Here is a 25,924-nt window from a genome sequence, read left to right on the forward strand (position 1 = left end):
AGGCAACCTGGGAACCTCTGCTTCCAAATCCTTGGCCTTGAACCCTTCTGGCTCTCCTTCCTGATCCCTCATCCCATGCTTCATCCTTCACTTCCCTCAAAGCCCCAGTTCAGAATCTCCCATGGGGGCTGCGGTGTCCAGAACTGTAAACACAGGGAGCTGGTGGCCAGGTTGGAGGGGGGCCGGGGTGGGGTGCAGAGGAGTTCAGAGAGGAGGTTACCCTTTGGTGACCATCTTCTCATTGCTGATGGACCGTGGCTGAAGCTTTGGAGCTTGGGAACTCTCAGTGCCCTGTTTCTACTGAAGTAAGAGTAGGAGGCAAAGGGGCCGAATGGATTTTAGTTTGGTGAAGGAAGCTCAGCTCGGTGTAACGAAGGGCTTCCTAACAAGCCTGGCGGGTCAGCAGGAGAAACGGCTGCCTTGTAAGGTGGTGAGCTTCCCGTCTGGGGGCGGGGAGTTCAGACAGAACCAGACAGCAGCTTGGAAGGATTCCTGAGTTGGGATGTGGTTAGAAGGGATGACCTTGAAGGTCTCTTGGGATGCTGAGGTCCTGGGATTCTTAGAGTCGGGGAATTCTCTGACACCCGGATCAGGGAGCAGGAAGGCAGTGGCCTCTGGCCTGGGGTGTGGGCACAGGCAGGACCTCTCAGGGTCCTTTTGTGCCCTGCCAATGTTCGGGGAACAGAGAGCCTGACGCTCTGCCCTCACACCCATAGCTCACTGCCCCACCAGGTCTGCTTCCTGCCAGGATTTTGAGTTTCTTCCGATTCCTCTTGTCCCACTGCTTGCCTTGCCTGGCTGGTTAACCCCACAAGGGCTGGAGCAGACCTGTGGGCCCAGGGCACGGTGTAGGATGGAGGGGAGCCCTGCTCCCCTGCAGTTAGAGCCCACATCCCGCCCTGAGGTGCTAACTGGGGGCAGTAGGCAAGGAGGGGGGTGTGCACTGAAGGTGGGCAGCTTGAGCCCCTGTCCAGTTTGTCCCCCAAAAGGGGCCTCCCCAGCCTGCCTGGAAATGGTAGGCAGCGGAGCCAAGATCTGAGATGGGAAAAACACAGGGGCTGCACTTCTCTGAGACTTGGTTTCCGAATTTGTAAAATAATACAGGGTAGTCGGGGCAGCTAGAGGTGGTTTGTGTAACTAACTGCTGGGGGTGCCAGCCAAGGGCGTAGTTCTAGTGCCTCTCTGGAGTGTGGGAGGAGCCGGCCACCTGCTCCCCGCCACTGGCCTCTCCAGACCTGTTTTCCAAGGTTGGGGTGGGGGGGCTTGAGGGCAGAGAGGAGAGGCAGGGTAGGGGTGGGGTTCAAGGTTTCTGAGCATCAAACGCTGGGAGACTTGAGTTTCCCTTGATGGAGCGTCAAGGTGGGCTTCTGGGGTGGGCTCTGGACCCACACTGGATGTCCCAGCCTGCCTCTCTCTGCAGCCCCTCCTCTCTGGATGCCCTGGGAGCCCTTTTCTCCTTAGTGGAGAGAGCGAAGGAGTAGGGTCCTGGTCTCAGCTGAGGATGAAGTCCCTTCTGATGTTTAACTTCAGTACCTTGGGACCAGATGAAGCTGCTCAGTTAGGATGCTTCTTCCTCTGGTCTGACGGGGACCCAGTGGGAGGGGCAGGAAGGTGAGATGCTGAGTGTGCCCTTGACCCTGGAGAAGTCAGGGTCGGAGCTGGGGTGGCCGGCAAAGGGTTTCAGGTGCAGCTACTCCAGCTTCTTGGCTTATTTCTGGGGCCTTGAGTCTCTTTCACCCCAGAAAGGGAAACCGAGGCCCAGTTGAGGGATATGTATCGAAGGGGGGCAGAGGAAAGCTCTCCCAGTTACTCGACTCTGAAAAAAAGCGAATCAGAAATGGGTTGGTGCTGCGGGAGGGAGGGAGGGATCTGGGGAGGCTGGAGGGACTTTTGTCCCCAGCACCGTCCGCCCATGGCCCCGGTCTTGGCTTCCAAAGCTATTAGGCGTGCAGAGGTGTGGGCACCAGCAAGCTGGAACGAGGGTGGTGGCGGGGGGCAGGGCTGCCAGTCCTGTGGGCCCCGCCACCCCCCCCTCGGGTGCCCCCTCTATTATGCATGGTCACATGCAGCCCTCCCCTCCTTCCTTCTCGCCAATCACCTGAAACGCTTTCCCATGGTGGGGGGTGGGGCCGCAGAAGGTGCAGCTGGGTCCCTGGCCTGCCTCTAGCCAGCTTGGTGACCTTGGCCATCTTCCTACTTGTCCACACCTCGGTTTCCTCAGGGAGGGTGGTCGGTGTCTTTGGGGTGGGGAGTGGTAGGTGGGCCCAAGGCCGTCCCTGGCGCTGCCGGTCCTAGTCCGTCCTCCAGGGTTCGTCTGGGCTCTCTAATCCCTGCCTTTTTAGGGCTGCAAGCCTGTAGCTCAGGCCTGGGTGTTCCAGGAAGCAGAGAGGGACTGGCCCAGAAGGGCTGTGTCCTGGGGAGCTGATGGGGCATGAGGGGCTACAGGAGGGCCCGAGTGGAATCCTGTCTTTCTGCCATTATGGGGCGAGGGTCCCAGGCCTAGGTCAGGGCCCCCAGGAGCCTTCCTAGGCCTTCTCCAGCAGAGAATATGGGACCCCTCAGTTTTCCTAGCCCTTGCAAGCTTCCTAGGTGCTCACCTGTCTTCAAGATGGATTACAAGCCCCTTGAGGGCATGCCTGTGCCACTTGCCTCCCTGGTGATCCTTGCTGTGCCTGGCACAGTGCTGCTTAGCGCGAATCAACTGACTAAGGAGGGGCAGACGGGAGAGAGTTTTAGACAGTTTAAAAATTTTAAAAAAAATTTTATCCTTTAATGCAATTTTTAAAGGTTACGTTCCATGTACAGTTATTACAAAATATTGGCTAGATTCCCTGTGTTGTACAGTACATCCTTGTAGCCTAACAGTTTGTACAACCAATAGTTTGTACCTTCCACTCCCCTACGCTTATATCCCCCCACCCCCGCCCTGCCACTGGTAACCACTAGTTTGTTCTCTCTCTCTGTGAGTCTGCTTTTTTTGTTATATTCACTAGTTTGTTGTATTTTTTTAGATTCCACATATAAGTGATATACAGTATTTGTCTTTCCCTGTCTGACTTATTTCACCTAGCATAATGCCCTTGACAGTTTTAATAATAATTTCTGCCTCATAGTGTGGTTGTGGGGATCAGATGAGTTAGTTCACTGAAAACACTTTGAACAGTGCCTGGCACATAGTAAGTGCTCAATAAATGTTAGCAATTATTATTATTGCTATTATTATAATTATTACTGGTGGTGGTGGTGGTAGTGGTGGTGGTGTCCTTCCAGGAGCCCAACTCTGGGTTGGCCCTTTTCTCTTTTGCTGTGGTTGTTCCACCCCTAAGATAGGGAGGCTTGTGGGACCAGAGAGTGGAGGAGATGTTGGCATCATTTTCCCCCAAGGGGTCCTAGCATCAGAGCCCAGAGAAAAGACGTCCTCCCCCCCTCCAACTCTGTCTCTCTCTGTGACTGGGGGCTGGTGGGGAGATAAGGGGACCTCTCGAGGCCTTCTCTGCCCAGGGAAGGGAGCTGTGTTTATGGAGAACTCTGAGAAAGCTGCCATCACAGTAGACAAGATGCATTATTATAAACCAGCCCAGGCTCCCCTTCTTGGATCCCATCCATTCCTTGATGAGAGTCACTGAATCAGAGACTCCCAGGCCCAGCAAGGATGTGGCCTGGCCTCCAGGCAGGCCACTCTTGACCTCTGGGCAAGCTACTCTTGACCATGGACTATACCCATAGGGGTAGCAACTATATTTGAAAGTGAGATTCCCCCAATAATGCTGCAAGTTGCTGTGTCTTATACCCTCTAGGTCTCTCTGAAGTCTAACCTGCATCCCTCTTTTAAATTTCTTTTAACTTTTGGCTGTGTTGGGTCTTTGTTGTTGCGTGCGGGCTTTCTCTAGTTGCGGCGAGCGGGGGCTACTCTTCGCTGCGGTGCACGGGCTTCTCATTGTGGTGGTTTCTCTTGTTGAGGAGCACAGGCTCTAGGCGCGTGGGCTTCAGTAGCTGTAGTTCGTAGGCTCAGTAGTTGTGGCTCGTTGGCTGCAGAGCGCAGGCTCAGTAGTTGTGGCGCACGGGCTTCGTTGCTCTGCGGCATGTGGGATCTTCCCGGACCAGGGCTCGAACCCGTGTGCCCTGCATTGGCAGGTGGATTCTTAACCACTGCGCCACCAGGGAAGTCCTAACCTGCATCCCTCTTGCTGCAACTTTAGTTTAGTCCCTTATTGGTAGGAGGTGGGGGAGAACCATGCCCAGCCTTTCCTGCATGCCTCAGAGCTGGGAGCTTTGACCCCGTGGTGGCAGGGGCAGGCTCTTGGCCACACTCCCTCACCATCTGAGGCCTCTGCTTTCTGGTGCCCCTGATGTTCCTCGTTAGTAGGGGTCAGCCCTCAAGGCCTGCCAAGCTACACCCTCCACCTAGCCCTGGTTCCCACCCAGGAAGGCTGAGGTTGCTCCGGGTTGGGGGTGTGAGCTCCATTTCCGGACCCCTGGTCAGCCCAATTGCAACTGTAAAAGGCATTAAGCTTTTTTTTTTTTGGAGAAAGAATGGGCTTGGGCTGATGGTGATGACAGCTGCAAAGGGTTCCTGAGCTCAGCCGGACCCTATCTCGCTTCCCTTCCTCAGCCCCTGCTCACCTCTGCCCCATTGCTAGGCCATTGCCCATCTAGAGGAGGGGCTTACCTTTGACCCTTGACCTTGACCAGACCTGAGTAGTCAACTGGTCTCCGACAACCCTTTATGCGGAGCAGCCTGTGGGTTCAGCATGGGGCTTGTTGCTAGGGGGGCGTTGCCCAGGGGCAGACAGAGGGCTTCAGGGGATGCATAAGGGAGGGTTTCTGCCCTGGGGTCCCTGTGGCCTAGGGCAGTGGGAGAGCAGGGCTCCTGCTCTGTCCCTGGACTCTGGACCAATCCCTTCCCTTGCTGGGCCTGCTGTCCTCACCTGTAGGATGGAGGGCTGGAGAGACGCTGGGCTGGAAGAATCTGCGAGTCCATTTCCCTGCCGGGGCCTCCCCCGGTCCCAGGCTGTGAACTTCACCTTGCACTGACCTTGCTTCCCTCCCCACCCCGCCCCCCCACCTCTGGCAATCACTGGCAGGAAGTCCTGCTGATTAGGGCCCTAATCACCAGCTGAGACTCCCAGAAACGACGAGCTGGTAGAGCAGAGAGGGGCCACCAGGCCAGGAAGGGGGAAGCACGGGGAGTTGCCCCCACCCAGGGTGACATGGGCTGGGGTGTTGGCTGTGACTAGGGGGCACTAGATGCCTGCTTGGGATTGGGGGTCAGCTCCTTGGGCTGGGGCCGTGCCTGGACACCCACTGTCAGGGCCATGTGGCAGCGGCTGAGTGCAGCTGGGCACACTTAAAAGCCTTTTTGGGCATCTACCCTCTACCACGCAAGGTGCCAGGGGTATATGTGGGGCTGGGAAGGCCAAGGAGACATGGTCTAGTAGGAAACAAAGGGGAGTAGACAGAGGGTTTCTGCAACATGCAGTGGGGGCATCAAGCAGGAAGGAGTGCACACGAGCTGGTGGAATGGAGAAGACTTTGGAGAAGAGGTGCCATTTGAGATGGGTTTTGAAGGTTGAGAAGGAGTTCGGCAGGAAGGAGCAGGGACAAAGGCTTCTTCAGGCACAGGGGAAGGCACGCACAAAGGCGCAGTGGCACGCATGTAACGATGGATAAAATAATGGCTCCAGGCCTGTGTCAGAGTCGGACAGGCTTAGGTGTCCCTCCCACCTCTGCTGCTTACTAGCTGTATGACCTTGGGCTGAGCCTCAGTGTCTGCATCTGTAAAATGGGGTTAATATGCAATCTTACAGAGTTCTGGTGGGATGAAATGAGATTGTACTTGTCAAGTGCCTACTTGTGAAGCTCAGTGTCTGCCACAGGCCAAGCCCACAGAAAGTGGTTTGTATGGGAAAGGCTGGCTTTGTGGGAGCCTGGAGGTGTTGCTTGGGGTCCGGCTGCGGGGGATTTTCTGGGAGAGGGAAACAGCAGAGGGCCTTCACGTAGAAGAAACACAAAGAGGGTTTTATTTAGGAAGGTGATTTGGGTAGCTGTGAAGGCTGTCCTGAGCCAGGGAGACCGGGGACAGGCCACAAGTCCAATCTCCTGGAGTCCCTGGGCTGGGGAACCCTCTCCTGAGTCCCTTCGTGCCTCTGGGCTTCCTTACCCCGTGCTGTCCTCCTCTCCTGGATCAGGAGGTTGGAGATGCACTGAGATCTCCTTCCTGGAAGATCTTTCAGGACAGAAGAGAGCCCTCCTCGGCAAGGCTTCACACATGAAGGGATGGACGACTGCAGCAGGCGGGAGTGAGGGTAGACCGCGGGCAGCTCCCATTTCTAAGGAATCAAGGGACTCCTTCAGGGGGCTGTCCTTCAGCACCTGCCCGGCACCCAGTAGGTGCTTACTATTTGTTGAATGAATGCATGCACAAGGGTGTCCCCTGGTCAGTGCGGAGGGGGGGGGGTGCCGAGCCTGATTGTAAGTGGTCTGGTTAGTGCCTGGACAGGGGCTGCCCGTCCGTAGCCAAGAGGAATGTTGAGTGTTGCAGAGGCCAGGTGCTCAGCAACTGCATGGATGAGGGAGCGGAGATTTCAGGAGCTTTAACTTCCCGGAGTGAGGTCCCATCACAAGGGCAGTGTGGCACGGGGGGTCACGATCACAGACTCTGCAGCCACGCTGTCTGGGTTTGAATCCTGACCCCACCCCTCGCAGGCTGTGTGACTGCCGGCAACTTACCTAACCTGCCGGTGCTTGAGTTTATTCCGCTGTAAAATGTGGGAACCAGAAAGAGCCGTGTCTTCTGGACATACCGCATGACCTTTGGTTATTATTACTGCTATGGTTATTATCGTTGTGGATGCAGAGGGAGAGAGCCGGGCAGGGGCTTCTTGGCAGGGATGAGAGCGGCTGCGCAGAGCGGGCTGGGAGAGCGCTAGCGATAGGGGGGGGCTTTGAAGAGTCCTCGGGGCCTCATGAGCTGCCTCCTCGGACACCACACGTGGTGCTGCCTCTGCTGTGGCCAGCTGAGCCGAGCTGAGCGTGGGAGCGGAGGCAGCAGCCAGGCCTGGATTCCAGGCTGGAGCCCTGGGAGACAGGGGCGAGCCAGGGCGAGGGGTGGGGGAGGAGAGGTGAGCAGAGAGGAGGCCAGGACTCTCCCTAGTCCCCAGCTGGGACCCCAGGAATTCCTTCCATCATCTCTTGCCAGAGGGCCTGGCCTTTTAGCTTCAGAAGGCCTGTGGTCCATCTCCCTGCTTCCTGGGCAGACTGTTTCTGATGCCCCTTCAGTGTTAGAAAGTGATTACTCTATACTAACCATCATCTGGCTGCAACTCCTTTCTTCCCCCTTCAGCTCGCCTTCAGCTCTGCCACCGCCCGTGTTGTGGAATGAGAGCTGCTTTGCAGCACGGGAGAGTGAGGGTAGACCTCAGTGCTCTTCCCTGACTTGGGGCAGGGGGAGGGGATTAGCTGGAGGGACTGGTGGCAGGGGGGTCGGGTGGCCTGTTTCTAGTCCCCCTTTGGCACTGAGTGACGTTGGGAAAAGCACTTCCCCTCTCTGGGCTTCAGTTTCCTCGTTTGTGAGATGAAAAGGTGGAGTTAGGAGAGTTCTTGCGTTCTAATCAGTGATGGAGTTCTGCAAGTCCATGGATCTTTCTGAACAGAGAGGCTCTTGCTCTTGGGGCTCTTGGAAGAGTTGTCCACCATGGACGTGGGGGCCCTGGAGCGTCTTTACGCATCTACTGGGAAGCCTGCTGAGACGCTGAGGAGGTCCCTTCCAGCCCTGGGACTGGAAGATTCTTTGCTCGGTGACCTCTCCTCCAGCTCCATTTCTTAGAACAGAGCGGAGGGCAACAGCTGTCAGAGTTGAATGGGCCAGAGTTTCTGGGTCTCTGTCCCAGTGACTCAGGTGGGGATGTGCTGGCAGGATTTGAGCTGCTGAAGTGAGGGAGGGAACTGGGCAGATCTGCCAGCTCCCCCTTGGCCACGCTTAGGGGACGGAGTGGGAGTAAGTGATGTGCTGAGCAGTGGACGTGCAGAGAGGAGTGAGTAACAGTTGTGAGTAATGGCTCAGTGTCTCTGCCGGGCAGGTGGCTCTTAGACTGTACAGAGCTGTCTGGGGCTCCGGAAATGCTCCCTGGAGGCCAAGCCACTGAGTCACGGCGGCAGCCTGAGCTTTGCTGCCACTGCCCTCCTTAGGAGTTGGGAGTCCAGTCCCAGCCCCTCCCCCCATCTGTACCTCCACCCCCCCTCAGCCCCATAGCTGCCCTGTTTTGTCCTCTAAGCGCCCTAGTGACTTGGATTGCCTGAAGGAGTATAGATTTTGTATTCTGACTGTCCTGGGTTTGAGTCCCAGCTCAACTGCTCATAACCGAGTGGTCTTGGGCAACTTACTTTTCTTGTTGAGTTTCAGTGGCCTCATCTGGGAAAAGGGAGTATTGCCTGTTGTGCATATTGTTGAACGGGTTAAATGTGGTACTATGTCTGAAGTACACAGTACATGGTAGGTATTCAAATAAAATGGTTGTCCCACAAACCCTAAACTCTGTTTTGCTTCTCACCACCTCCACCTCTAAAATTCCTGCTTCTGTGCCTTTATCCCATCATTTTCAGGATGCTTATCCTCCAATTAGATCTGCCCCATCGTTTGTGCACATGCCATCCTGTTTCTGCCACCTCCTACCCAGCTTCCGTCTGTGTGCCTTACCCCCTCACCTGCTCTAGCAGAAGGATGGGCAAGGCTCAGGTGGCCCGGGCGAGTCCAAGGGGAATTTGTCACTTGTCCGGCTGCAGTGGGTGGTCAGGCTCCTGTGGGCACCTCACATCCCCCACCTCTGCTGGTTCATGCTCTCCCCTCTCCACTGTCTGCCCACATGGGTCATTTCCCCCTCTGGCATTCTGAAATCAGCTGAGCTCAGGGCCATGCAGACTGCCCCTGCTAGTAGGTGTGCTGGCCGTGCTGCTGTGTTCCCGTCTGTGCGGCTGTGCTTGGGGCGGGGCGGGGAGGGAGCGCCAGGGAGTGACTTTGCATCTGCACCTGGCAGTGGTCCTGTGGTGTGTGTGTGCGCGCGCACACGCTCTGCGTGTGCCTCGGGGCGTCTGAGCTGTGTGTGTGCCGTGTCTCTGGGTCACTGGGCCTCTATCTGATGTGAGCTCTCTCTCCTGTCCAGTTAAAATCTGCCTGTTTTCCCAGCCAGATAAAGCCAGGTCTTCCGTTGCCTCTCCCTCCACCCCCTCTTCCCTCCAGACCTGGTTTCGGATGTGTGCATCTTGGAGGGCCTCCCGGGGAACAAGGAAACGTTGCAGAGGGGTGGATATGCGTCAGATGGAGCTGAACAATGCCGGTGACAGCCAGGCCTCCGCTGGCCTTCAGTGCTGGCCTGGCTTCAAGTCTCTGCGGCTGGCTAATTGGGAGCGAGAGGGGGCTTCCTGCGACTCAGCTACAGATGGATTTAAAGGAGCTCCATGGAGCTGGGCTTGGCCTGCCCTGCCCTGGGGACCTCCTGCTCCTGGGGCTCCTGGTGCAGTCCATCAGAACAGATGGGGTTCCAGAACACCAGCCCTTGACAGGCGCTAATCGTGCGGAACAGTCACACTAACTCCTCCTGTCGCTGCCATCTGTGGCCCAGGAGTTTTCTACATGAGTGAATTTTCAGATAATTGAAGCTTAGGCCACCTAAGAGTCGAAAGCTCCAAAGAAAAGAAGGTGAATTGCTTTGATGGGAATCTTTTGCATTGTATTATACTGCTCCGAGCTCTGACTTAAGGCAGACAGGACCTTCCTCTCATTCTGTTATTGTTCCTCAGTTTTTTCCTCTGTAAAGTGGGCATATGAATAGAACCTACCTCACAGCGTTCAAGTGAGGATTGCATGAGTTGAGACACATCAAATGCACACAGTATGCCCCGTACAGTTTGCGACCCTGTAAATGAAGGCGCTGAGGCATGGAGAGTTGCAAGAACTGCATCCGGCTCAGATAGAAGGGAGCTGACGTTTCCCAAGCATGTGCTGTGTTCCAGACATTTTTACTCATGTCATCTCAGTCAACTTTATTTTGTCCTCCCAACCACTCTGCAAAGTAGGTCTCATTATCCCCAGTTTACAGATGAGGAAACTGAGACTCGGGGAGGTTCAATAAGGTCTCAATAGCCGGTCTATGGCAAATGGGTATTTGAGCCCAGGCCTAACCTAGTCCAGGGCTTTTCTAATCCTATCTCTTGTCTTTTGGTTGGAAACTCATGATCCCTCAGTGTGTTCAGGAATTTGGAAATGAGGGTCCACAAGCAGAAGGTGTTGTGATCTATCAGAATTGAACCCGCTCCCAGTTACCATGTTTGGGTTAGGTTCAGAGCGGTTTGGAGTCCGGTGATGAGACAAAATGACCTTTAGGGGTCTAGGGAACTCAAGAGCACACATGGACTTTGAGAATACAGAAGTTTTCTCCTGTTTGCTTTTCTTTTGGCAAGCCTTAAATCTTTAAAAAAGGAGGTAGGTAGGCATCAGGAAGGCCTTCCTGATAGCATCGGCATAGGACAGTGATGCAGGCAGCATAGGGAGCTGAAGAACCAAAAAAACTTTAGGGAATTTCTTCAAATCCAAGGTGTCTTCTTCCCGCCCCCCCGCCCCCATTTTAATATTTCTGAACTTGGGATGCATCTTACGGTTGAAGTGTACAATACATTTCGGGTAGCATTTCCTCCTCAAAAGTTCTTGTCCAGTTGATGGTGCCCCAGACAATCAATGGTATCTTTGAGATTAGGAAACAGAGCCGTGAACACCTGTGGTTTGCAAGGCCTCTTGCAGATGTGGAAGGGAGAGAGAGCTGCAGGCCATTGCCCTGCCCTGAGAGCTGACTGTGGCCAGGTTTAAGAAAGCAAGAGGAACCTCTGATGTCTGTGTGGGTTTGAGGGTGGCCCCTAGCCCTGGAATTCTCAGTCTGGGACCTCGCTCAGCCCGTCTTCTCCTCCACCCCCCTGCCCCAGCCTCCTCCACCAGGGCCCCTGGTGTGCTCCTTGGCAGTCCCAGAACCCTCTGGCTTCTTGGGTTTCCCCCTTGCTCTTAAATTTGTTTCCCATGCATCCTTCCTGCCTTACTGTTTTAGCACAGCTTAGGGTCAAAGGCTTTTTTCCCTTAAAGTTTTCATCTAAGGTCAGAAACCCTCATGGGGAGTGAGAGGATGGGGCAGTCTCCCTCTGGGTGTAATTTCTGGAAAAACAGATGGACTTGAATCCCAGTGAAGTCATAGCCCTCTTCATACCTCCGTTATAGCAGTTACTGAGCTCTTTATAATTCTCTGTTTACATGCCTGTCTCCTCCACTGGGCCACAGGTTCCCCTCCTGGACCAGGCCATTCTTACTCCTCTCTGTCTCCATAGCTGGGAAAGTGGCACCAAAGGGCCCTCAGTCACTGTTGTTGAAGGAATGCCTGGTCTTGCTTCTGTGCCCATCACCTCCCCTCTGTCCCCAGTTCCACTAGAACCTTGACTACAGACCGCAGCCCTTTCCTTCACCAGATTCTTCTAGGAGCTTCCTAGAAACGATGTTTTCTCTGCTGGAGGCCGTGTCATCCAACCCACCTGCTTTAGAACGAATGGCCCTTCTCCAGGCAGGGAGGAAGGGCTGGGGTTTTCCCTGCTCTTTAGATCTTAGAAGGTAACCTTGAAGTCTGCATTTCCAACTCCCTGTTCAGTGCCTCCACTTATATAACAGAGGCCCTGCTTCCTCTGAGTCCTCCAGGCTGGGTCCCTCAGTGGTGGCTGATTTCTCCTCAGTCTTCTTATATCCCCTTGTACTGCTCTCGGTAACCTCACTCCTCTGCTCCTGACCCCAGCTCAGAGCCTCTTTTCACTTTGGTCTCTTCTTCTGCCACCCCCCACCCCCACCCCTGGCCCAGACATCTCCCCGGCCCACCCACCTCAGAGGCTATGCCCCCCATGAATCTCTACCTTTGACCCCCGACTGGGCAAGGTGCTATGGTCCTGGGCGGAGCTGAGGCTTGGGGTGCTGCCAGGTTGGAACTCTGGTTCCATTACCTACTGGTTGTATGACCTCAGGCTAAGCACATTACCTCTCAGCACCTCGTTTCCCCATCTGTAAAATGGGCTGGTAACCCCTCCCTCACAGTGTACCATATGGAAAAAAACCAAACAGACTTGACAGTGGCGTTCTCTGCCTGGAGCACGGGCTTCGAGGCAGAGAGGTGAGGAATGGGACTGGAAAGAGAGACACAGCCAGGTCTCGAAGGGCCGTGAGGACCATATTAGGGCATCTGGACTTTATCCCATGGAGCCGGGAGCCATGGAAGGACTTCAGGCAGAGGAGTGGCATTAACGGCGATGCCTTGTAGAAATAGTTCTCTGGCTGCCAAGCGGAGAGTGGCTTAGAGGACTGGACTGAGGGCAGGGAGGCCTGTGCCAGGAGGCCGTTGTAAGAATCTCCACGATGAAAGAGACTAGGGGTGAGGGGGTGGCTTGGAGAGACATTTGGGGGGAGGAGTTGACCAGGCTTGGTTGGGGGGCGGTGTAGGAGGAGTGCAGCCAACCCTCAGGTTCGGGCTGAACAACCTTGGGTGGCCCGGAAGTTGGGTGGTCGTCAGTAGCCACGAGGGAGCCCAGGAGGAGGCAGAGTGGGGACAGGGCTGTGAGTGCAGGATGCTGACCAGTGTCAAGCCCTGGGCCCAGCTGTGCCTGTGGCCCCGCATGCCCCACGCTTGTCACTGCCGACCCCTGGCTCCCCTCTTGTGCTCCCAGGGCCTGGCGCCTAGGAGGCACTTGGTACCTGTTTGCTGGACTCATCTTCTCTAATTTTCTGCTCATGAGAAGTCTGGCCTGGCGTGGAACCTCAGCCCTCCCAGGGTCACTGACTTTGGGTGTGGGCCAGTGTGGCCCCTGAGCTGGGCCCTTGGGGCCCCAGCTTGGGTTCCAGGGCGGGCAGATCTTCAGAGAAGATGTCCTGCCACCAGCTAGGCATCCGGCGATCTGGGTGCTATCTTATGCCATCCTTCGGGTAAGCTCTGAAGGGGACCGGCTGCAGAGGGCAGGGCCTGCTGCTAGGCCTGCCCCACCTGCTTTGCTGCTGCCGGAACCTTCTTGGGAAATATCTGCTCTGAAATATCACAGTCCAGTGGGCTCAAGAGGGTCAGGCACACCCGGCCTTCCCCTTGGATGGCGTTGGGCTGTGCAGGTCAGGGCTGCTGTGTGTGGGTGTGGCTAGAAACTTCTCTCTCTGGAGAGCCTCATCTTGAGTGTGTTACAGGGCCTGGAGGCTGGCAGAAGCTGGGGCGGCCAGTGAGTGGGGCCTGAGGAAAGGCTCCCGAGATAAGACGGAGGGTTGGGCTACCGGAGAGCTGCTGGAGCTGTGGGGGCGGGTTGATTGGGTCAGTGGTCCAAGAGGAGCCTGGCAGAGGAGGATTTGGGGGAGGGGGTGGGACTGGGGCTCTGGGGGCAGTGACCAGCGTCGGCTGTCTGGGTCATCCCTGTGTCTTGTCTGCTTGGGTTCTGAGTCAGAGACTGCTGGCTTTGGGGAAAGGGCCAGGCCCCCTCCTTGCCCCTGGCTGGCTCCCTGGCCCCGGAGGGGACTCTGGGCTGGGGCATGGCTCCCCGCCCCTCAGCTCTAGGTGTCCCTGGGAACAGGCCCCTTCTTGCCTCCAGGAACTTGACGCAGTTCCTTTCCCGGTCCCGAGCAGAACTCTATATAAGGGAAGGAAACAGCCGAGCAGGTCGGGACCAAGCTCTGGTGAGGATGGGTGGCCTGGAGGGGAGGGCGCAGGCCTGGGGAGGAGATAGAGCTGGGCCAGTGGCCCCTTCCTCCCCGGGACCCCCCTGCCCAGGGCTTGAGGCTCAGTCTGGGAGGCCAGTGTCTTCAAGCCATGCTGTGACTCTGCCCCTTTCACCCCGGGCCTTGTACTGGCCCAGTCCCCGCCCCCCACCCCCATGGCCAGGGCATTTCGTAGCTGCCTGACCGTGAGCACCCTCAGGTCCTGGAGGGGTGCACTGCTCACCCCGGCTTCCAAGCCACGCCCTGGTCCACTAGGCTGGGCCTCCCAGCCTGCCCTTGCCTCGCTGGCAGGGGCCGACTGGGTCTTTCTTGATAGAGCCCACTGGACTCATAATGTGACCTCTGAGGTGCTGGGCTGTCCACAGACGGGGAGTCGTCTGTGTCCTCAGTCATGGGGCATGCGGGCTGGATCCCCCTGGGATCATTGTCTCCATCATTCTTGACCCCTCTGGTGTCTCCTGAGTGGCCAGGGCTCAGAGGATGGCTGCCGTCCTGGTTACAGGTTCCTCAAGTGGGTCCCAGAGGGCGAGCAGCAGACAGAGCTGAGGGCAGGATCCCTGGCTCTGTGAAGGGCAGGAAGGGGAGTGGTGCCCTCCCATGTTTTGGGTGGGGGAGAGAAGTAGAGGTTGGAGGGAGCGTCGGTTCAAATGAGGTGGGGATGAGGACCTGCAGGTTTCAGGGTGCCTGATGGCCCCTTGTCTCTAGGCTTTGGGGCTCTTCCCCCCTTGCTCCTTCCCCCATTACTATTAGTGTTACTGTACATCTCCTGCTTGCCTTAAGCTCCCCGTCCTTCACCTCCCCCTGGTCCCTCTCCTACTCAGGCACCTTCAGTGGCTCCCCAGTGCTGGCAGCTAAAAGTCTTAACTCCTCTGCTGGGCATTCAGAGTTGCCCATCGTCCAGCCTGGAAAGAGACTTTTTGGCCAGTCTGCCTCCCTCATCTCCTAACACGTGCCCCTCGGTGCTGTCTCTTCCCTTCCCCCACTCTGTGTCCCAGCCAAAGGGGATTCTTTTGACATGGAAAGCCTTCCCACCTCCATGCCTTGTTTGTGTGGTTATTTCCACCTGAAAAGCCCTTTTCCCATCTCCACCTTCAAAACCTTATCCATGGACCTAGTGAGCTCCAGGCTCTGAGCAGAGCCGCAGAGCTTCTCGATGCAAATGACCCATGTGCTTCCTGCCCTCATGGGGCTTGCGGGGGAGTCGGTGAGACACACAGTAGACAAACAGAAGCAAGGCATCCTGGAGGACTGGCTCGGGTACGCCCTCCTCCGTGGAGCCTGCCTGGGCCCCCCGAGCTCTCTCTGTGCTCTCACAAGTGGGGGCCTCACCCGGCCATGGGGACAGTGTGGCGTGCTGGGAAGAGCAGGTATTGGAGTCAGGCTGATTCGGGTATCAGTCCTGGCACTGTCACTTGATAGATGTGTCATCTTGGATCTCACAGGATTGTTGAAGGGCTGCCTGACATCCTGTAAGATGAGGATGCTAATAACCTACCTCAAGGGGGTCGTGAAGGGTGAAGGGATAATGTACACAAGGGCTTAGAACCGTGCCAGGCACACAGTGAGTGTGCAGAAAACTTTGGCAACTACCGTTTATACTTCTGCCAATACTACTACTTCTAGCTGTTCGGCTTTGGGCAAGTTGCTTAAATTCTCTGAGCCTATTTACCTCAAAAACTTGTCAACAAGATTAAATAAAATAACGTATATAAAGCAGCCAGCTCAGTGGCCAAGAGTGGGTGCTCTGCAAACCCCAGTTTCCTTCCTTTCCACGTATCTTCTGGTGTCATTCGAGGTAGGTGCCTGGAGTTGTTGGGACAGGGACGTGTAGCAGGTGTCAGCAAGGACTTCTCTGGAAACAGCCCAAGTGTCCATCCACAGATGGATGGATAAACACAATGTGGTATATTCATATGATGGAATAGTATTCAGCCTCAAAATGCAATGCAACTCTGATACATGCTACAACATGAATGAGTCTTGAAAACATTATGCCAAGCGTGTTAGTTTGCTGGGTCTACCATAACAAAATACCACACACTCAGTGCTTTAAACAACAGAAATTAATTTTCTCACAATTCTGGAGGCTGGAGGTCCAAGATCAAGGTGCTGGCAGGTTTGGTTTCCTCTGAGGTCTCTCTCCTTGGCTTGTAGACGGCCACCTCCTCCTTGTGTCCTCACAGGGTCCTCCCTTTGTGCGTGTACCCCTAGTGACTCTCTGTGGGTCCTGATCTCTTTTTGTAAGGACACCAGTCATATTGGATTAGGGCCCACCTTAATGGCCTCATTTTAACTTAGTTACCTCTTTATAGGCCAAGAGTGGGTGCTCTGAAAACCCCAGTTTCCTTCCTTTCCATGTGTCTTCTGGTGTCATTCGAGGTGGGTGCCTGCAGTTGTTGGGACAGTGACGTGTAGCAGGTGTCAGCAAGAACTTCTCTGGAAACAACCCAAGTGTTGTATTCAGTCGTATTCTGAGGTATTGGGGGTTAGGACGTCAACACAAGAATTTTGGAGTATACAATTCAGCTCATAACATTTAGCGAAAAAAGCCAGAGACAAAAAGGCAAATATTGTATGATTCCTTTTGTATGAGATACCTAGAATAGGCATATTCATAGAGACAGAAAGTCGATTAGAGGTTATTAGGGGAGATAGGGGAATTATTGTTTAATGGGTGTCGGGTTTCTGTTTGGGATAATTAAAATGTTCTGGAAATGGATAGTGGAGATGATTATACAGTATTGTTATACAGTGCCACTGAGTTACACTTAGAAATGGTTAAAATGGTAAATTTTATGTTATGTGCATTTTATTTTTATGTGCATTAAAAAAAAGGGACTAGCAAGACATAGGGGGAAAAACCCTTTTCTGCTCAGGATTATATGAAATGCTCGATTCAGAGGCTCAAGTGGTTCTAGTTTAGGCTGAGACCAAGGCTGTCCTCCAGTCCTGGGGGCCAGGTGGATGTGGGTGTGGGAAGCCTCTCTGGAGGGCTGGGATTTCATGTAACCAATCCTGAGACTGGAGGATGGGAGTGTCACCCAGTTGGGGACCAGGCCCTGCCACTCATCAGGTAGTGAGGTGATGGGGGCAGTGGGAGGCGGGTTGGGTTTTCACCTACAGCTCTCCCCTTGCCAGCTGATTGACCCTGGATAAGTGTTATCACCTCTTCGAGCCTCCATTTCTTCACCTGTAAAATGGGAGCAATATTACTGACTCTGCAGTGTTGGAGGGTCTCAGAGACATAGGCATATGGTAGGATTAACTCCCCTGCTCATAGCAGGTGCTTAACTAATGGCAGTGATTTTACCACTGGTGGTGACAGGTGCTTCCTTTCCTCAGAACTTGAGTTTCTTTCATCTTTCCACAAATCTTTTGTGTGTACCTACTGTGTGCTGGGAGCAGCGTGATGAACAAGACATGCTCCCTGCCCTCATGGCATTTGATTTCTAGAGGGGGAAACAGATTATAGACAAGAAAATAAACACATCTATTATTACAAATTGTAATTAGGTCTGTGAAGGAAGACATAGGAGTTCAGGAGAGAGAATATCTCTGTGTAATCTCTCTCTCTCTCTCTCTCTCTGTGTGTGTGTGTGTGTGTGTGTGTGTGTGTGTGTGTGTGTGTGTAACTTAAGGGAGTCAGAGAGGGCCTCTCTCTGGGGTGGTGGCATTTAAGCCAAAGCCAGAAGGAGAGGAAGGACCCAGCTATGCAGAGAGCTGGGCTAAGAACATCCGGGCAGAGGGAACAGTATAAACAGAGCCCCTGGTGAAGAACAGAGCCAGGTGTGTCCCAAGGACTGAGAGGAACCTACCCCTTGCGTGTGGCTTTGGGTCCTGGACGAGGGGGATGGGCACAGAATGATGGTGGGGAGAAGGACAGGGACCAGGCTGTGCAGAGAGCTCTTTGCTTGGGCTGCCTGCTGACTGGTGCTTTAGACCCTCCTGTCCTGGGGGAGTCTCCAAGGCTGTGCCCTGTTGTTGGCACTGTGCCTGGGGACCTTTGAAATTCAGAAAATATTAGTAGTGGGGGGCTGCTAAATGCCAGGCATTGGCCTCGATCGGGCCTGTTAACACTCACATCCCGGCATCCCCGGCTCTCTAATTGCGGAGCCGCACTGTTCTGCTGCAGTGGCCTTGGGCATGTTGTTACCCTTTCTGTGCCTTCGTTTCTTCCTCTGTGAAATGGAGATAATAACCCAAATGTATAACCCATACATTTTAAAAATATATATTTATTTATTTGGCTGCGCCGAGTCTTAGTTGCAGCACACGGGACCTTCGTTGCCGCACGCGGGATATTTTAGTTGCGGCATGTGGGATCTAGTTCCCTGACCAGGGATCGAACCCGGGCCCCCTGCATTGGGAGTGTGGAGTCTTAACCACTGGACCACCAGGGAAGTCCCAACCCATACACTTTCTATTAGGATCAAATGAGTCCAGGGAAAGGGCTTAGGACAGTAACAGACACATAGGCACATCCCATAAGCTTCCTGTTACCACTCTCGTTGTGTATGGCTCTGTGGAAATTCGTGTTTACAGGAGAGTTGACACAGCAGAGAGGGCAGGAGCATATCTCTGTCTGGAGCCAGACTGCTGGGTTTGCATCCTGCCTTCTCTGCTGGACAGTTGATTAACCTCTATGCCTTGGTCTCCCCATCCATAAAACAGGTGCTCAGGGTGGTTGTGAGAATGGAGTGAGTTAATTTGCGCCAAGTACAAAGCACAGGGCCTGCCCTGTAGCAAGTGCGATGGAAGTATTTGATGTTGCTGCTACTTTTATTGCTGTTATAGTTTTCAGAATGGAAAGGCTGACCTGGGTGCTGATGCGTAGTGGAGAGAAACCCGGGGAGGAGGCTTACCTGAGGCCTACTTCCTGGGCCTGAGCCCTGAAATCCTACGCTGCCAGCCCTGGGGAGGCAAATGGTTGGCATCCCAGCGTCTGCCCCCTCTGCGGAGGGAGGCTTCCTAGCTGGGGTCCCCAGGGCCAGTGGGAGCGGTCACTGCTGGCCACAGGGCACGGGCCAGAGTGGCAGGGGGCCCTGGCTCTGCCTGGCACATTCCAGGCTCCTGAGAGGGTGGCCAGGGGCCAGGGTGCCGGAGGGAAGGAGAGAACCTTTTAAGGAAACATTTCTCTGCTTAAAAAAAAAAAAAAAGAGACAAGAAACACTGAAACACACAACAAAGTTAGTGGGCTGGCTGGCCAGCTGTCCTGGAATGCACAGCCGTGGGTGGTGGGTGGAGGAGGCCACTGGGGGGCAGCAGGCCACGAGGGGCACCCAGGCATCAGGCCCTCGGACTGGGGGTCCTCAGCTGCCTCTCAGATCTCAGTCCTCGGCGGGGACAGGGAAGGGACCTGGGCTCAGGTCCCATTTTTTCCATGCCTTGGGGTGGTGCTGGGGTAGCAGCTCTCCCTCTTGTCTCAGAGGACACCTGTCCATCCTGCCCTTGCCTCAAAATGTGTCTGTAACGCCCTCTCTCACTTCCCCAAGTCCCAGTCCCGAATGGAGACTAGACACCCACTCTCGTGGATTGCAGGTGGAGACGGTGGCGGTGGACGCGGCTGGCCCGTGGCTGGCCCGTGGCTGGGAGGCCGTGGCGGTCGCTGGCAGCATGCCCTCCTCTTGCAGCTGATCCCACATCTAGGTTCCCAGCCTCATCCCAGCTCTCGCTCCAAGGAAAGGAGCAGATCAGGGCGCGTTGCTCTGTGGATTGACCCGCTCCCACCCCGGCTTGAGGGCCCATGGGTGATAGGAGGAGCAGGGACAGGAGACACTGGGAGCCTGGCCCTATGAGGTTGAAACCCACAAGCCTCAGAGTGGGATTTGGGGCTGGGGGCAGGAGGAGACAGGCAGGAGGCCACTGCTGGATGCGGGACTCCTGCCCTTAAGGTGCCTAGGGGATAGCAGTGTCCCCGTGGCTGAGACCTTGTCGGGTGGGCAGGGTGCCCTGAAGGCTGCAGCCGCCTCCGGACTTTCCTGCCCTTCTGGCCTGTTCTTCTGGCATCCTCCACCCCACCCTTGGCCACTGATCAGCTGTGTGACCTTGGACAAGTTGTTTAACTTCTCTGTGCCCCCTGCACCTCAAACGGAGGTATAATAGTACCTACCTTATTGGGTTGTTGAAAGGATTGCATGAGTTAACGTGGGCAAGGCATCGATAATAATACCTGTGCACATTCAGTATGCATTATATACGTTAGATATTGTTCCTTCCTCTTTTTTTGGCTTCATGTGTGATTCTCCCAAGTCCTAGAGTAATGCTGAGTGCAGGGTGACAGGTACTGAGGTTCAGCTCAGGCTTCTTTGCTGGAGAATGAGGTAGGCAGGGAGCCTGTGGTGTGGCCGGGTCAAGAACCCAGGGATGCTAACTCCCAGCCTCTCCACCCCTTCCAAGCCCGGGGCAGGCTGTCCCACAGGTATGGTTCCCTTCTAGGCGGGTATGTCAAGCCGGGTGATCTCTGGGGCTGGTCAGATGCTAGAACAGGGTCAGGTGAAGGAAGGGCCCAGCTGAGGGTGAGGCCTCTATGAACAGCCATGTTCATAGAGCCCGGGCTGTCGGCTGGGGCGGGGGCCCGGGTTGCCTACTGTTTGAGGAGGCAGCCCCCCACTCTTCGGCGATCCACGGCTTATGTCCAGACACCCTCATGCCCGGAGCGGGGGGTGGCGGCGGGGAGAGCTTCCCCCGCCGTCCCCTCTGTGGGCCCCCTGCCTGGTGTTTGGGTCAGGAATTGGAGCCAAGGTTGAGGTATGAGCTCCAAGAAAAACGTGTCCCAGCTAGAAGAAAGGAACACATTGAGTCTCTGATAAAGGCCCCTGCTAATTGTCAGGGTAGTGGTTTGGCTGCCCGGCCCCTGGGGAGGGAGTGTTATCTCAGGGTAGCGAGCAGACCAGCCCCCTCCCTGCCCTCTCCCTCTGTCTTGAGGCCACATGGCCACCCCCCTCCCCCATTAGAGAAGAAGCCGAGGACGATGACAGTCATAGCTCACCCGCCGAGGGTGCTTGCGCTCTGCAAGGCCTTCCACATCTATTAGCGATGCGGCCGCCTTCGGAAGAGTCGACAGGCCCTTCCCCAGCCTGTTTCCCTGCACGGTCTGGGAAACTTTGCCAGTTGTCTGCAGCCGTGACCTTTGGGTCAGGTACCTTGGCATTTGGGAGAATGGAGGAGGTGACTCTTCCTTTTCTGGAGGTCTTAAACACAGTTTTTGAAAAAATTAAAACAAATCGTACCATAGTGTAGGAAATTTACAACATAGAGCAAAGAAAAAAAAATTATTCTTATTACCTTAACCCTGGTGCTTTGACCTCCAGTTTTTCCGCGTATTTTTTTACGGAGTTTAAAAAATGGGACTTGCTTTTCACTTTTGCCTTCTGCCGCTCCCCCACCCGCTGAGCGTTATTGCCTAAGCAGCTTTCCGTGTTGCTCCACGGTCCTCCCGCTGGAGAGTGTCGGTGTTCGTGAACTGAAGGAAGGGGTGTCCAGCACGGGGCGGCGGGGAGCGGAATGGTCTCAGGAGGCCCTGGTTTTCTGTGGGGATGAAGATGCTAACCTTGCCCTTTCTCTGTTCCTCCCACAGGTGGCTGCTCCCTGCGTTCCTCCATCCAGCCATGAACTGGTGGTGAGTGACAGTCCATTCCCTGTCCTGCCAGCCCCGCCTCCCCTCTTTCCTCAGCTCCCGCTGCAGCTTGCTTGAGACCCAAGCATGCTGGTAGCCCCCATGGGTGCTGGGCCATTAGGTAATGATGAGGAAGGGGCCATGTCCCGAGGCCGAAGCTGAACTGGGAGGAAGTGAGTCATGAGGTCCTTTCATGACTTCATGAGATGCGGGGCCTCCTATTTCAATCTTGAGACTTAAGTCCTTGGAAAAACCCATAAAAGGACATCTCGCCTGTTTCTAGGCCTGGCCAGGTGCCTGTTGTCCTGGGGCTTACAGAACCAGGGAATGGCATCTCCTTCCACCCGCCCGGTCCCTGGTCAGGTACCGTTTGGCTGGAGGCAGGGGGAAGGATGGCGTGACCCACAAGAGTCCAGACACCTGGGCAGTTGCTCACGTTCAGGTGGCCTGTTCCACCTCCAGTCTCCTTCGCTGACTCTGCTTTTCTGCCTTCTCTCCGCGTCCCCCGCTCTTCCCTCTCTCCCCCAATCAGGTTTCCGGAAAAGCATGGATGGGGCAGGACTTCTGTGAGTTGTGGGCTGTGGAGAGAGGCCTGCTCCAGACCGATCCCAGCTGGGCTGATTTGGAATTTGTCCCTCCCTGCCCTCTCCCTGCCTTCCTTCCCTTCAGAGGTCTCTCTTGCTCCCCAGCCCAGCGCAGGAGGCAGGCGGGGCCCTGGAGCCTGGAGAGGGAAGCGCCTGCCTGTGTGCAGGTGCCTGTGTGTGCGTTTGCGTGTGGGGTGCGTCACAGAGGGCCCCTGTGGGCACCACCATCCGACTGGCTGGTGTGGAGGTGCCTGTGGTGACACTGATGTGGGTGGGAGTCCGGGGGAGGCGGCACGGGTGCTGCAGGACCCAGGCAGTTGGAGGCATCTGCACACCCGTGCGGTATCCAGCTTGGATACTGGAATCTCGCTCAGGTCTCCTGGCCTTTTCTCCTCCAACACCTGTTTGCCGTATGACAATGGGCCAGTCCCTGCCCTCTTTCTGAACCTCAGTTTCCCTCTCCGTCAAAGAGAGGGGTTGCACTGGATGCTCCAAAGGCTTTCTCTGTGCTGACACATATCCCCACCGCCCGCCCCCCCCCCCCCCCGCCCCCGCCACCGTTCAGGGTCATCGATGGAATGAAATAAAGTATGCAAAAAAAAAAGTATGCAAAAGTACTTGTGACTCTTAGCTGTCTTTGGACCCAGAACAGTGTCCCTGCTCTCTGCCCTCCCAGCCCAGGCTCTGCTTAGCTCTTTGCCTTCCTTGCATCGGCTCCTCTTTCCTAATCTCACTGGGCTCAAACCCTTCTGGGCCTCGGCACTGCCTGGCTGTGCCGCTCCAGATGTGGAGTATTATCCGCGCAGAGCTCAGTTGAAGGTCATCTGACAACAGCAGGGGGTGGGAGTGGGGTGCTGTGGGGATGAGGCCAGAGTGCAGGCCTGGTTTGGAACTGCCAGGGAGAAATCCCTCTGGGACTGTGGAGGGACACCGTCGGGGGCGGGTGGGGAGGGGTGGGGTGGCGAGCCTACGTCTCATCATTTCAACCCAACTTCCACTTCACTGCTGAGAACAGAACGTCCTTGGCTGGTCTAGTATGTCTGGGGGTCTCTGGGGTTTAGGGCTCTCCAGGCATAAGCCAGACGCCTGACCCCGGGAGTCTTGTGAACTTTGTTTAGGCGAGGAAGGATCAGGGGTTGGAACAGGAGGGAATAGGTTGGCATTCTGGCTGGAGGGACTGCAGTCAGATACCAGAAGGGACTCCTGCCTGAGCCAGGCTGTGGAAGCTTCCCATCTCTGTGACGTGCCCCATCTGGGCAGGGGGGCTCTGATCTTCGCGGAGGTTGAATCAGCCATCTGCTGGTGGAATGCCTGTGACACCAGAGGTTTCCCCACCTGAGTCAGGACCTGACCCCTCCCAGCAGTGGTCAAAGAGCGAGGGAGTTCCACTACCTCCCTCTGGATCCCGGCTCCCCAGGCCCCGGGTCTGTGGCTGTGGACACATTGCTTAACCTCTCTGGACCTCAGTTTCCCCTCTGCGGGTTGGGAGTTAGTAATAGTACCTACCTTATAAGGCTGTGAGGAAAATGAAAGGAACAAATTAACGCACTGAATTAATCTGTATTCAGAATCCTCCAAGTGGCTGCCCACCACTTGGAGTAAAGGCCCAGGTTCTTCCATGGGTCTACACAACCCTGCACAATAGACAGATTTCCTCTCTGACCTCATCTTCAGAAACTCCCTCGTTCACTCACTCTGCTGTAACTACCTGGCCTTCTTGCTGGTCCTTGAACATACCAGGAAGATGCTGCCTCAGGGCCTTTGCACTTGCAAAGCTTTTCCTGCAGATACTTGCCAGGCTCTTTCCCTCCTTGAGGTCTTTACCCAAGTGTCAGATTTCCCTTCCCCCAGCAACCCTCTCTCCCTTCCCTGCTTTCTTTGCCCCTCAGCATGTGTCACCATCTTACTTGCTTATCTTGTTTAAAAGACTCCCCCCATGTTTAGCATGTGAACTCTATGATGACAAGGGACTTCTGTCCTTTGTGTTCATTGCTGTATCCCCACTGTCTGGCACATAGTAGGTGCTCAATGCATGTTTGTGGAGTGGCTGGAAGAAAGGCATTCAGCCAGATGCCCGGCACAGATTAGGTGCTCAATAAATAGGACAGCTGTCCTCTATCCCTTACTGGTGGGCCGTGGGGGCCTATTAGGGGGGCCAGCCTCCAGCTGGAAACTCTGCTGCTGTCCCCGGGGAGGGAAAGTGGCCCAGGGGAAGCCGGGAGAAAGTTTGGCTTCCCCCAGAGAGCACTCAGCACCTGTTTCCTCATGGCAGGCAGGCAGGCAGGCAGGCAGGCAGGCGAGTGCTTTGAGCAGGTTCACAAGGGGCAGGAAAGGGCGGGTTTTATTTTTCCTTCCTTTTCCCTTTGCTGCCTGCCTTCAGCCTCTGTAGGGCTGGTCTCTGGCCTCCCCGCCCCTTCCCTCTTGCTTCACACTGTGTGTCTGTGTGTTTGTCAAGTTTTCTCCATGCCCCCAGTTCTCCCTCTGGCCTTCTCACCCACCTTACTTCAGTCCTACCCCCCTGGGATTGGGACCACTCATCCCTGGGCCTAGGATTTTTGCCAGCCTCTGTGCCCTGCCAGCCAGGGCAGAGTGGCTTAATCTTCAACCCATGTTTTCGTCTTACTTAACAGATGTTGCCCAAGGCCTTGGGTAGAAGGCTCCTAGGGTCACCTCCCTGCTGTGGGGTCCATCGGCGGGGGCGAGATGGAGAGGAGTGAGGGTGTGTTTGCCGTGGACACTCCTGATCCTTGGAAAGTGCTGAAGCAGCTTTTCTCAACTTCTGAAAAATAAGAGTCAAACGGAATTTCCCAAGGGTGATGGCCAAGTGGAGGGGCCACCCCGGTGGGCCAGATAGGAGCCCTTCTGCACGCACGACCTGGCACCCAGGAGACCTGGGGGTGGGGGGAGAGCCGTGTGGGCACTGCTTCTCGTCCGCAGGCCAGCCCCGTGGCAGATGCTTGAAATGTCCTGTGGAACGAAACCCATTGAGTCGCAGGTGGGGTGGAGAGTCTGCGGTGGGGGAGGTGGATGGGGGATGGGAACGCCAGGTTGGTTTCATCTATAATAGTAATCAGAGCAATAGCGAAAAGTTAACCCTTGTGTGGAACTTTCTTTGCAGACCTGTGCTGTGAAAGCTGTACAAAAATAAACTCATTTATCCTTCACAGTAATGCAATGAGGGAGGTGCTGTGATTATCCCAATGTCTCAGATGAGGAACACAGATGAGGCCTAAGGCCACAGAGCTATGTGAAGGGGGCGCTGGGATTTCAGCATGGTCCACACTCGTAACCATAATAATGACAAACGTGACTGGCTTGCACAGCAGCTGCAGTTTTCAGAACCCTTACGCTGACACCGGGCCAACCCGAGCCCACAGCGACTTGTGTGGAGGTCTGGACAGGTGTGAGCCCTTCCTGGGGAGAGGAGCAGAGTGGGGCTCAGAAAGGCCAGTGGACTGATGCACAGCCATGCAGCGGTGGCAAGGGCTGGGATCAAGACTGGGGTTTTGGATTCCTGGGCCTGCTTTCTCCCCGATACCCTTAGTACTTGTCGCTGATGTAAATAACCGATATTGCCAAATGGGCTGCTCCTGGATTTCTTCTTCTAAACAGTGCCAGCCATGAGCTAGCTTCTCCATTTGCCAGCGGGCCTGGGATTTAGGGGCAGGTCTATCCATCCATCTATCTGCCATCCATCCTACCAACAAACATCTCCTGAACGCCTGCCTTGTGCCAGGACTGTTCTCATGCTGGGGCTGCAAGGTTCCTTTCTGCTGAGTGCCAGGGCTTCTGGAAGGCAGGTGGAGATGCAGTAGGCACAGAGCCATAGGAGTGAGAGGACTGGAGGCCATCTAGTCAAATACTGCTCTTTCCCAGCAGAGGAGACTGAGGCCCTGGGATTTTTTTTTTTTGCTCTAATTCATTTCAAAAATTATGGTAAAATACACATAACATAAAAAT

General features: G+C 55.2%; 1 protein-coding gene across 9 annotated transcripts in view; it reads left to right on the forward strand.

Moving 5' to 3' along the window:
- TNS1 (tensin 1) overlaps positions 1-25,924 on the forward strand; it is a 205,251-nt gene that overhangs the window by 68,824 nt on the left and 110,503 nt on the right. For all 9 annotated transcript variants that reach the window (XM_073807274.1, XM_033859781.2, XM_073807276.1 and 6 more), the window contains one exon: positions 21,342-21,383. In XM_073807274.1, coding sequence (XP_073663375.1) covers positions 21,342-21,383 — 42 coding nt within the window. The remainder of the gene's footprint in view (positions 1-21,341; positions 21,384-25,924) is intronic.

This window comes from Tursiops truncatus, chromosome 7, assembly GCF_011762595.2.
Source record: "Tursiops truncatus isolate mTurTru1 chromosome 7, mTurTru1.mat.Y, whole genome shotgun sequence".
NCBI lineage: Eukaryota > Metazoa > Chordata > Mammalia > Artiodactyla > Delphinidae > Tursiops > Tursiops truncatus.